Source organism: Etheostoma spectabile, unplaced genomic scaffold, assembly GCF_008692095.1.
Source record: "Etheostoma spectabile isolate EspeVRDwgs_2016 unplaced genomic scaffold, UIUC_Espe_1.0 scaffold00569665, whole genome shotgun sequence".
Lineage (NCBI taxonomy): Eukaryota > Metazoa > Chordata > Actinopteri > Perciformes > Percidae > Etheostoma > Etheostoma spectabile.
Window position 1 is genome coordinate 215 of NW_022605247.1, and position 12,286 is coordinate 12,500.

Here is a 12,286-nt window from a genome sequence, read left to right on the forward strand (position 1 = left end):
GAGTTGGTGTGCTGCTTTCACAGACAAAGTGACACAAAGTGCAGAGCAAGGTTTGTGTGTGTGTGTGTGTGTGTGTGTGTGTGAATGTGTGTTGTGTGTTGTGTGTGGTGTGTTGTGTTGTGTGTGTGTGGTTGTGTTGTGTGGTGTGTTGTGTGTGTGTTGTGTTTTCTAAATGTGCTGAGTCAGTGTTCCTGTGTTCCTCTCAGACTGACTCCAGATCAGAAGATGAGTGGTTGGAGAGAAGAGGAGGACGGATCAGAGTCTGGAGGATCAGACTGGTGGTCTATGAAGACCCGGTCCCAGAGATCCTTCTCCAGACCTCAGTGATGAACCTGGACCCTCATACCCCAAGTAAGAGACGCTACCAAACTCATTTTATGACTCTGGTTCAGGGTTTTCCTGCCTATGGCAAATATTGATTGTTCTGATTTCTTTAAGTTCTATGGAGTTTCTGGACCATATGTGGTCCCTGAAAGCCAAAGAACAGACCTCCATGGGCAGCACTGATCTAAAAGTTCTCAGCAGATTAGTCTAGCATCGCCAGACGGTGAATCAGAGAATTATAGCTTTTCTCCGATTCATTGGTAAAATGCAGCTGTAGCAGGTATCTCCTAGCACTGATGTTCTCCACTTCTTACTGAGACACAACAAATGAAATCCATCTCCAAAAAAAGCCTGAAGGTCTGAAGTTAGACCAGAAGAACAGGAAGTTGTTGTTCTATGCAGATGATCAAATTATTCTTCCATCCATCTTTATCCACTTATCCGGTATCGGTCGCGAGGGCAGCAGCTCCAGTAGGGGACCCCAAACTTCCTACCAGGGAGGCCCAGAACGCAGTCTGGACCTGAGACATCACTGTTACATGCTGGTCCTTTCCACCATGTTCACTTTGTTTCAGCAACAAAGTATGAAGACATGTCTCCACAGAGAGAGGAAGAGGAGTGATGATTCTGAGGAGGATCAGCCATCCAGATCGGGATCCAGAACAGAGCTGGACTGCAGACAGCCAATCAGAGCACTAAGCTAAGCATAGTAAGTCTACGGAGACATCTGTTGAGACATTAAACATATAAAAATATTCCAGTTTTTACAGTCGTATAGCGCAGACCATTTAACATCGGGGGGGGGGGTGTAATGAAGGACAGAGTGGATTATGACTAGGTACTGGAATGTGTTAGTGATGGTGAACCGGTCCTCGGTAGTACTGACATAATCCGTGTGGGAGCCATGTGGTTTCATGTGTATTATTGCTATTAGTCTCCCCCCCACCGGATTGTCATGGTCTATGTTCTGAAACCTGCCTGATTTTAAAGACATGCTGACCCCCGATGTTGGCATTGCACCACATAGTGCACGAGTCTTAATAGCTCCATGTCTACCCAGCACCCGTAGGGACTGGTCTTATAAGCAAGGGTCCCTACAATCAGTGTTGGTACCCTAAACAGGAAGTCAGTAAATCCGGTACCCAGTCCTAATTTTAAGTCCAACTGAACTTTAAACTGCATGTTTTAATGTTAATACAGTAATAAAGTCCTAAAAGAATCAGCACTTGTTGCTCTCTTTCTCTTTCTTGTTCTGTCTCTCACCTCTGTCCTTTTTTAGTGGACGTTGGTCCGTCAGGAACAGAAGTCCAGCTGAGGAGACATTTGAACGTGTGACTGAAGGAGGTGAACAGGAAGTACCAACTCCTCAGCAGGATCTACACGGTCCCTCTACCTCTCAGAGGACTGAGTGAAGAGGTTAACCCCACATGAGGTTAGGCAGCTGGAGACAGCCTTCAAGGAGAAGAGCCATCCATCACTCTCCCGATCCAGTGCTGCGACATCTTTAAAGCCTCACCTGGCCAACATAAACCATCAGAGTGGTTTGTGACAGCGGCGTCGCTGGCGTTGGAAAAACCTTCTCATTGCAGAAGTTCTGTCTGGACTGGGCCGAGGGTTGTGAGAACCAAGATATCATCTGGTGATTCCTCTTTCTTTCAGGAGCTGAACCTGATCAGAGATGGGCTAGTACAGTCTTCTGAGCTGCTCCGTGTTTTCCATCCAACATTACAGAGGTCCCATCAGACCACTCGCTGCCTCCAGACTTCTCTTCATCTTTGACGGCCTGGATGAAAAAGAGACTTTCACTGGATTTCAACAACGATGAGGCTGTTCCTGATGTCACACACAAGTCCTCAGTCAACCTGCTGTTGACAAACCCCATCCCAGGGAAGCTGCTTCCCTCGCTCTCTGTCTGGATCACTTCCCGACCTGCAGCAGCCATCAGATCCCTCCTGCATGTGTTGACAGGTAACAGAAGTACAAGGCTTTCACTGACCCCCAGAAGGAGAGTACTTCGGAGGAAGAGAGTCAGTGATGAAGAGCTGTCCAGCATAATCATCTAGACCTCCAGGAGCCTCCACATCATGTGTCTGATCCCAGTCTTCTGCTGGATCACTGCTACAGTCCTGGACCCACATGTTGACGACAGACCAGAGAGGAGAGCTGCCCAAGACCCTGACTGACATGTACTCCCACTTCCTGCTGGTTCAGACAAAAGAGGAGAAGCTCAAGTATGCTGAGGGACATGAGACGAGTCACACAGGAGCTGATGGGCCGTAGACGGGGAAGTTCTTCTGAAGCTGGGAGCTGGCGTTGGACAGCTGGAGAAAGGAAACATCATGTTCTACCAGAAGACCTGGAGCGCTGTGGTCTGGACCGTCACAGAGGCCTCGCTGTACTCAGGAGTCTGTTGTTCACAGATCTCTCAAAACAGAGAGTGGGATCTTCCAGAAATCAGTCTACTGGTACTGCTTCATTCAATCTAGCGTTCAGGAGTTTTCTCTCTGGCTGCAGTCTACCTGTTCCACTGTTACACCAACAGCACACCGGTAGTCAAAGACTTCATGGACCATCCTTAAAACATACAATTGCAAAACGATAGACAACCCAAAAAATCTTTTCTTAAGGTTTTAAAGTTTTTTGGAAGAACGATAGCCGTGGTGACAGGGAACTGACCCTAACTCATCGCCTGATGTCTTCCGGAGAGAGCCATGGATAATCTCTTGAGTAAAAATGGCCACCTGGACCTGTTTGTCCCTTCCTTCATGCCTCTCTCTGAGTCCACCAGAGTACTCTTAGGAGGCCTGCTGGGTCAGACAGACAACAGTCCAGAAACACACAAACAAGCGAGCCATCAACAACCTGAAGGAATGACAGCGTGTACGATTAAATTCTCTCCGACAGAAGCATCAACATCTTCCACTGTCTGAACGGAGATGAAGGGACCACTCAGTCCCCCAGGAGATCCAAGAGTTTCCTGAAGTCAGAGAACAGATCTAGAGAAGAAGAACTCTCTGAGATCCACTGTTCAGCGCTCTGGCAGGCTACATGCAGCGAGTCAGGTGTCAAGAGTGGTCTGGAAGTTTGAGATGGTCCCTGACAGAAGTACAACACACAACATTATGAGAGGACGACGGAGACTGGTGCCGTGTAGGAACTGCAGAAATGCTCGGTAAGTCCAGATCATCATTTTAAATCAGTGGAAGCTGAGGCCATCAGTATTAGAGGAAACATCCAGACTTTACACACATGAACAATAAAGCTTCCACACTATAAATAAAGCTGCTTATTGGAATAATTCTACATGTTACTCTGCAGATGTCTTAGTTGTGTTGCCAACGCTGTGAGAATGAGCCGATGGAGATCTAAGGATCTTCTGTCATCATTAATCCAGCAGACGGCCTTTAGACCGTGGAGACAGAGTCGCTCTCTGGTTTCTAAACCAGAGATTTCATACACACAGTTATTATTGGGTCAAGGTTCAGCTTTTACATACTAACTTTCATTTAGTTATTTTTATCATATTCATGAGCGATTCTGACTATTTAATCTTGAGGATGTTTCTGTTCATTTTCATAATTTTATAGGCATTGCTTTATTTTATTTTTTTGTAGATTTCAGTAGTCATAATAAAGTCATCCTCCTCCATCTTCATCCGCTTATCCGGTATCGGTGTGCGGGCAGCAGCTCCAGTAGGGACCCAAACTACCCTTTCCCGAGCCACATCAACCGCTCCGACTGGGGGATCCCGAGGCGTTCCCAGGCCAGGTTGAGATATAATCTCTACACCTAGTCCTGGGTCTTCCCCGGGGCCTCATCCCAGCTGGACGTGGCTCTTTCGACACGAAGGAGCAGCGCTCTACTCCGAGCTCTCTCGGATGACCGAGCTTCTCACCTTATCTCTAAGGGAGACGCCAGCCCCCCCTCCTGAGAAAACCCTTTCGGCCGCTTGTACCCTGGATCTCGTTCTTTCGGTCATGACCCAGCTTCATGACCATAGGTGAGGGTAGGAACGAACACTGCCCGTAGATCGAGAGCTTTGCCTTCTGGCTCAGCTCTCTTTTCGTCACAACGGTGCGATAAACAGAATGTAATACCGCACCGGCTGCTCCGATTCTCCGACCAACCTCACGCTCCATGGTTCCCTCACTCGCGAACAAGACCCCAAGGTACTCCTTCACTTGGGGTAAGGACTTACTCCCTACCTGAAGAAAGCAGTTCATCGGTTTCCTGCAGAGAACCATGGCCTCAGATTTAGAGGTGCTGATCCTCATCCCAGCCGCTTCCACTCGCTGCGAACCGATCCAGTAGTGCTGAAGACAGACCGATGACGCCATCAGGACCACATCATCTGCAAAAAGCAGCGATGAGATCCTGACCCACCGAACTGCAAACCCTCCCCCCCCCGACTACACCTCGATATCCTGTCCATAAATATTATAAACAGGATTGGTGACAAAGCGCAGCCCTGGCGGAGGCCAACCCTCACCTGGAACGAGTCCGACTTACTGCCGAGAACCCGGACACAGCTCTCGCTTTGGTCATACAGAGATTGGAGGGCCTGAGAAGGGACCCCCTCACCCCATACTCCCGCAGCACCTCCCACAATTCTCCCGGGGACCGGTCATACGCCTTCTACAGATCCACAACACACATGTAGACTGGTTGGGGCAGACTCCCAGGCTCCCTCCAGGATCCTTGCGAGAGTAAAGATCTGATCCGTTGTTCCATGACCAGGACGGAATCTGCATCGTTCCTCTTCAATCTGAGGTTCGACTATCGGCCGACCCTCCTTTCCAGCACCTTGGAGTAGACTTTACCAGGGAGGCTGAGAAGTGTTGATACCCCTGTAATTGGCACACACCCTCTGGTCCCCCTTTTTGAAGAAGGGACCCACCACCCCCGTCTGCCACTCCTTAGGCACCGTCCCAGGCTTCCACGCAACGTGAAAGAGGCGTGTTCACCAAGACATCCCCTCCACACCCAGAGCTTTCAGCATTTCTGGACGGATCTCATCAATCCCTGGGGCTTTGACGCTGTGGAGTTGTTTGACTACCTCAGCGACTTCCACCAGGGAAATTGACAATCCTCCATCATCCTCCAGCGTGGCCTCTACCACAGAGGGCGTGTCAGCTGGATTTAGGAGTTCCTCAAAGTGCTCCTTCCAGCGCTCTATTGCCTCCCCAGTTGAGGTCAACACGTCCCATCCTTACTGTCCACAGCTTGGAGGATTCCTGCTTCCCCCTCCTGAGGTGGCGAATGGTTTTCCAGAAGCACCTTGGTGCCGACCGAAAGTCCTTCTCCAGTCTTCTCCAAACTTCTCCCACACCCCGGCTTTACCTCTGTCACGGCAGAGGCTGCAGCCCTTCGGGCCCGTCGGTACCCTGCAACTGCCTCCAGAGTCCTCCGGCATAACATATCTCGGAAAGACTCTTCTTCAGTCGGACGGCTTCCCTGACCACCGGTGTCCACCAGGGTGTTCGTGGGTTACCGCACCTTGAGGACTTAGACCCTAAGACCACAGCTCCCCCCGCAGCTTCAGCAATGGAAACTTTGAACATTGTCAACTCAGGTTCAATGCCCCCAGCATCCACAGGGATGCACGAAAAGCTCCGCTGGAGGTGTGAGTTGAAAGCCGTCGGACAGGGGCCTCCTCCAGACTTCCCAGTTTACCCCGCACTACCCCGTTTGGGCTTACCAGGTCTGTCCAGAGTCTTCCCCACCCCTTGACCCAACTCACCACCAGATGGTGATCAGTTGACAGCTCCGCCCTCTCTTCAACCGAGTGTCCAAAACATACGGCCTCAGATCAGCTGAAACGATTATAAAATCGATCATTGACCTTGGCCTAGGGTGCTCTGGTACCACGTACACTTATGAGCATCCCTATGTTTGAACATGGTTGTTGTGATGGACAATCCATGACTAGCACAGAAGTCCAACAACAGACAACCACTCTGTTTTAGATCAGGGAGGCCGTTCCTCCCAATCACGCCTCTCCAAGTATCTCCATCATCACCCGTGTCCCCCAGCAGAACTATGGAGTCCCCTACTGGAGCCCCATACAGGACTCCATTCAGGGTCTCCAAGAGGCCGAATACTTCGAACTCCTGTTTGGTGCATATGCACTAACAACAGTCAGAGTTTTCCCCCCCATCACCCGCAGGCGTAGGGAGGCGACCCTCTCGTCCACCGCGGGTAAACTCCAACGCAGCGGCACTCAGCCGGGGACTTGTGAGTATCCCACCACCCCGCCCGGCGCCTCAAACCCTGGGCAACTCCGGAGTAGGACAGAGTCCCAACCCCTATCAGGAGTACGGTTTCCAGAACCGAGACTGTGCGTAGAGGTGAGCCCCACCAGATCTAACTGGTAGCGCTCCACCTCCTGCACAAGTTCCGGCTCCTTCCCCACAGAGAGGAGACATTCCACATCCCCAGAGCCAGGGGGGGTCTGGTCCGTCGAAGCCCCTGACCTTGGCACACCCGACCCCTTGGATCCTCCCACAGGTGGTGGCCCATGGGCTAAATAAAAAATAAAATAAATAAATAATAAATAAAAAAGTCATAAATAAAAAGATTGAAATAACAAAAGTTACAGTGCGTACAACAGTTCAAAACAGTTAAATATAGAAGCAGGTGAAAGAGAAGCTTTTAGCAGGTAGTATGGGACAGTGTGTAAGGAATCAGCAGAGAGAATGGGAAGACTGTAGGATCCCACAGCATCATCACACACCACCCTGTCTGTTAGCTTAGCTTACAGATAGAACAGAGAGACCCCCCCCCCCCCCCCCCCGTCTATGCAGCATCAGAGGGAACCTTGTACAACTCTGTCATCTCCTTCATATCCAAAGTTAAATCCCAAATCACCTTAAATATGTGAATTAGAATCAAATGTACCAGGAAGTGGAGGCGAGCCCCCCCCCCCCGCCCTAATATCTGTAATTATGTTGGATGTGAGGAACCAAACATCTCCTCCTGGTTAATAACAGCTGCACCTTTACCTGGTCTAGTTTTCCAACGAGGACCATCTTTAGAGATGGGCCGAGCTTTTATAGAGCTCGTTCTTCTCCTTTCATCTGGTCGCCCTAACATTTAAACTGGTAGACAACGCTTTATTTCAGCTCTTATAGTTCATCGTCCCCAATCCTGGTTTTTCTCTCGGGCCCGGATGACTGGAGGCGAGCCGATAAAACATTTCTTAAAAAATAGAAACTACTTGCCAAAAGATAATAATGATTGTTGTTATTGTTGTAAGGGAAGAGGGATGGTTTAAAGATTATAATTTTCTTAATCTGAATGATCCAGTATCGATTCCACAGAACGGATCTCTGTCTGTCTGCATGGGGGTTTTGAAAGGGGTCCCGTGACCTCTGACCTCAACATATCAGAATCAAACTTCAGACCCTTGTCAATCAAAATGTGATTTTTAGGATCAAAGGGTCAGATTTGATTATATTTTAAAATGTTTTATTATCTGTGATCACAGGTTTATTAACTGTAACCTCTCTGAGGCTGAGTGGGAAGTCGTGTTCTCAGCTCTGAAGTCCAACCCCTCCCATCTGAGAGAGCTGGACCTGATAAACAACCTGGAGGATTCAGCCGTGGAGCGTCTGTGTGCTGGACTGCAGAGTCCAAACTGTAGACTGGAGACTCTGAGGTCAGTTCATGTGTTGTAATCACATATAGTGTATACCTCACTAGGGCTGTTGGAACACTTTCTGAAAATTAAACATCATTTGCATGGTATACAAAATATTTTTTGAAAATAATAATAATTTTTGAAATTACTATTTGAATATGAATCTTTATAAATATGTTGGCTAATGTTTGCTAATCTCAGATTTTTTACTTATGTGCAGTGGGTTGTGGGAGTGAGAAACAAAGGCATTGTGGGACCTGCAGAACTCGGAGCTAATGCTACCTTCCGAGTAATGTTAGTACGGGGAGGGGGGGGGTTAGTTTGAACATTACCATAGCATCCGCATCCACCTAGCCAGAATGCTAATGTTCTCATTAGTAAGCTGGCTCTTGTTTCCTTCATGGAGACAGCTAAAGGTCATGTTAGCTGCCCTCCAGCTGTTAGCGTTAGCTTCACTTCACAGACCTTCTAACAGCTGGATTCTCAGTAACGGGACAATCTGCAAGGAACAGGTTGGAGGAACGTTGGTGACAGCACCGTTGGCCGTTAGCAGCGCCATTAGCATCGTGGCTAACACTACTGTTTCTTAGTGTGTGACACATGGTTGTGGCTGTGCTTTCTAACATGATGTCATTGTTCTAACCGAGCACCATTAGACTTGTTCCATCATGTTTCATTATAGAGATCTCTGTTGATTGGGTTTGTAGCTGTGGACTCGTGGTGGAAAATTAATGGAAACACACACACACACACACACAAACGCACAAAAACAAACAGACCACACACAAAACACACACACCACACACACACAGACACAGACCACACACACACACAAGACACAGACACAAACACAGACCCCCCCCCCCCCCCCCCCCCCACTCGGAGGCTGTATGTCATTCCTCATCCTCCCACACACAGAACATCCCACACACAAACATGCAGAAACACGCACTCATGTACACACACGCAGACAACAAAGACCTCACATGCACAGACACACACACAGACATGTAGATGAAACAAGAGACCAAAGTATATTTCCAATGCAGCTGTTTAAATGATCAACAAAGTTTTTATTGAATTAGAATTGATTTTCATCATCATCATTTATTCTTTATTCAGATTGGTCGGCTGCAGTTTGTCAGAGACCAGCTGTGCTTCTCTGGTCTCAGCTCTGAAGTCCAACCCCTCCCATCTGAGAGAGCTGGACCTGAGTACCAACAAGCTGCAGGATTCAGGACTGGAGCTGCTGTGTGGTTTTCTGGAGAGTCCAGACTGTAGACTGGAGACTCTGAGGTCAGTTCCCTGACTCTGTTACTATTAGAGATCTAATATCTTTAATTAACAACTGAAACTAATTCATGTCCAAACACAACTTCCATCTACCAAGTAGTAAAGTTCTGTGTTTTTTTTTTTTTTTTTTATTCTTTATTTAACCAGGTAATACCCATTGAGATTAAAAATCTCTTTTGCAAGGGAGACCTGGCCAAGATAGGCATCAGAATTACATCACATCATTACATACACAAAGACACACATGAAAACCAAATATGCACTTACAATAAAATCTCAATTAATACATTGACATGTGAGGGAGTCCAACTCAAAGCTTCTCATTCTCAGCTTAAAATACTCAAAGGACCAATTTACTAAGTTTCAAGTTCTTCTGCAGCAAATTCCATGTAAAGGGAGCAGAGTAAGCAAAGGCCTTTTTACGGAGAGGGAGAGAGTAATGACCAGTACTTTTCTTCATAAGAGTGAACATAAATAAGACGGAAGCGCACCAAGAATAGCCTTATATATAAATGTTACCAATGACAAAGCCTCCGTGTGGCCGAGGCAGACCCCCCTACACGAGAATACAGCTCACAGTGATGGGTGCCAACTCTACAATTAGTAATAACTCTCAACGTATATCACCATAATCCAGCACAGTTAAAAAAGTTGATGCCACTAACCGTTTTTTGACATTAAAAGAAAAGCACAGCTTATTTCAAAAGCAAAACCCAATTTTAGTCTCAACTTTTAAGCTTTTTCTTTTAAGCCTCATGTTCACTTTCTAGTGAACATGAGGCTTAAAAGATAGGCAGTCATCAATAACAATACCAAGATACTTATAAGTTGTAACAGTCTGTATTTCACGTCCATCAAGAGTAACCACTGAGGGAACATTCAGTGGCCTGTTCCGAAGGTCTGTGAAAAGCAGACATTTGGTTTTGTCTGCATTGAGCTTTCAGCTGTAGCAAAGTATTTTGGACCACATTGAAAGCATTCTGTAAATGTGCAATAGCTTGTTTAAGAGAGGGTGCACAGCAGTAAATAACTGTGTCATCTGCATAAAAATGAAAGGTTGCATCAGACACATGCCGATTAAGATCATTTATATAAATAGTAAATAAAAGAGGGCCTAATACAGAACCTTGTGGAACCCCTTTAAAGATTGGTAAAATACCAGATTGAACACCATCATGCTTAACGCACTGAGTTCTGTCACTAAGATAGTTTGAGAACCAAGAGACAGTTTTGTTTGAAAACCCCGATTTAAGAAGCCTAATCTTTAAAACATCATGATCCACCGTGTCAAAAGCTTTTGACAAATCAATAAAAAGTGATGCACAGTTCTGCTTCTTGTCACGAGCAACAGAGATATCATTTATCACCTTCATCGCAGCTGTGATGGTACTGTGTTTTTTTCTAAAACCTGACTGAACTGGGGATAAAATATCCTGTGCATGCAAGAAGTCTTTCATCTGATCACTCACCAGGGATTCAAGCGTTTTGGCCAAAACAGACAAATTAGTAATTGGTCTGTAATATTTAAGTTTGACGGGTCACCCCCTTTCAGTAATGGACAAACAAATGCAGATTTCCATATTTTGGGACTAGTGTTGCTCTTTAAAGTAACGTTAAAAAGGTACGTTAGAGGCTGTGCTACACAATCAGCAGCTATTTTTAAGAAATAGGGTTCTATAAGATCAGGTCCTGGGGGTTTTCAGGAATCAGTCCTTTTAGGGCTTTTTGAACCTCATCCAGTGAAAATGGAGCAAGATTGAAGACACTTGTAGTGACTGGTCCATCTCTACAAGATGTCACAGTATCAGGACAAGCAGTGTCAAATAAAGAACCCGACTGAATTCAATGCTCATTAAAATGATTCAATATCTACAGCTGGTCATAAACTACTACAGACTCTTTCATAATAGAATAAGGAACATTAATACTATCTTTGTTAGGAGAAAGTAATTTTATAGCCTTCCAGAATTTTCTAGGGTCATTTAAAGTATTAGTAGTGGCTGACAGATAAAAATCAGATTTTGCTTTCTTAATAGAGGAAGAACATTTATTTTTTAAGCTGTCTAAAAACAAGCCAGTCAGACGAAGAGCCCGATTTTCTAGCTCTGTAGTTCATATGTTGATGGTTCTTGTAGTCCATCCAGTCCGCAGTCCCAGAAGACTTGTGCTTATTAACTGTTGAAGCCATTACTCTGATTTCTGTTTGATCCTCTTCACATGCATGTCATTTATAATCATGCTGACACCTATATTCAAATAATACGGATCATAATTACTGTTGATGATGATGATGATGATGAGGTCAGGGGGGGGTAACTCTATATGTAGACCTCACCTGGGACAGGTGGAGGTGTGTGTGTGACTAGAGAGCAGAGAGCACTAAAGAACTATTTTTCATTTTTTGAGACAAACTTTTTTTTCTTTATGTTTAAAACAAGTTTTATTTATGTTGCAGTTGTGCAAAAACTGAACGGATGTGTTGATTTACTGACACACACACACACACACACACACACACACACATATAGACACACATACACACACTCACACGGACACACACACAGAAATACACACACACACATAGACACAACCAGAAATACACTCACAGACACAAAGAAACACACACAGAAAGAAGCACACACACAAACACACACACACACACACTCATACTCACAAACAGACACACACACAAAGTTACAGAGATAAAGACACACAGACAACGAAACATACACACAAATACGCACACACAGAAATACACACATAGAGACACACAGACACACACACACACACACACAAAGAGACACACAGAAACACTCACAAAAACACAGACGTACACACACAGACACGCAAACACAGACATACACACAAAAACACATAGACGCAAACACACACAAACACAGACACACATACACACACACACACAAACGCATTCATACTCACAAAGACACACACATATATAGACAAACACACAGAGAAACAGAGATAGAGACACACACAGACACAGAAACTTACACATGCAAACACAATCAC

At 46.0% G+C, this 12,286-nt stretch overlaps 1 protein-coding gene across 1 annotated transcript in view; it reads left to right on the plus strand.

Annotated features, from left to right (window-relative positions):
- Positions 1 to 206: 206 nt before the first annotated feature.
- LOC116685223 (NACHT, LRR and PYD domains-containing protein 9C-like) overlaps positions 207 to 12,286 on the plus strand; it is a gene marked incomplete at its 5' end in the record, with an annotated part of 16,244 nt that continues 4,164 nt past the window's right edge. Inside the window, 7 exons of the mRNA XM_032510385.1 lie at positions 207 to 351; positions 2,056 to 2,292; positions 2,474 to 2,600; positions 3,229 to 3,406; positions 5,211 to 5,269; positions 7,811 to 7,981; positions 9,086 to 9,259. Coding sequence (XP_032366276.1) covers positions 207 to 351; positions 2,056 to 2,292; positions 2,474 to 2,600; positions 3,229 to 3,406; positions 5,211 to 5,269; positions 7,811 to 7,981; positions 9,086 to 9,259 — 1,091 coding nt within the window. The remainder of the gene's footprint in view (positions 352 to 2,055; positions 2,293 to 2,473; positions 2,601 to 3,228; positions 3,407 to 5,210; positions 5,270 to 7,810; positions 7,982 to 9,085; positions 9,260 to 12,286) is intronic.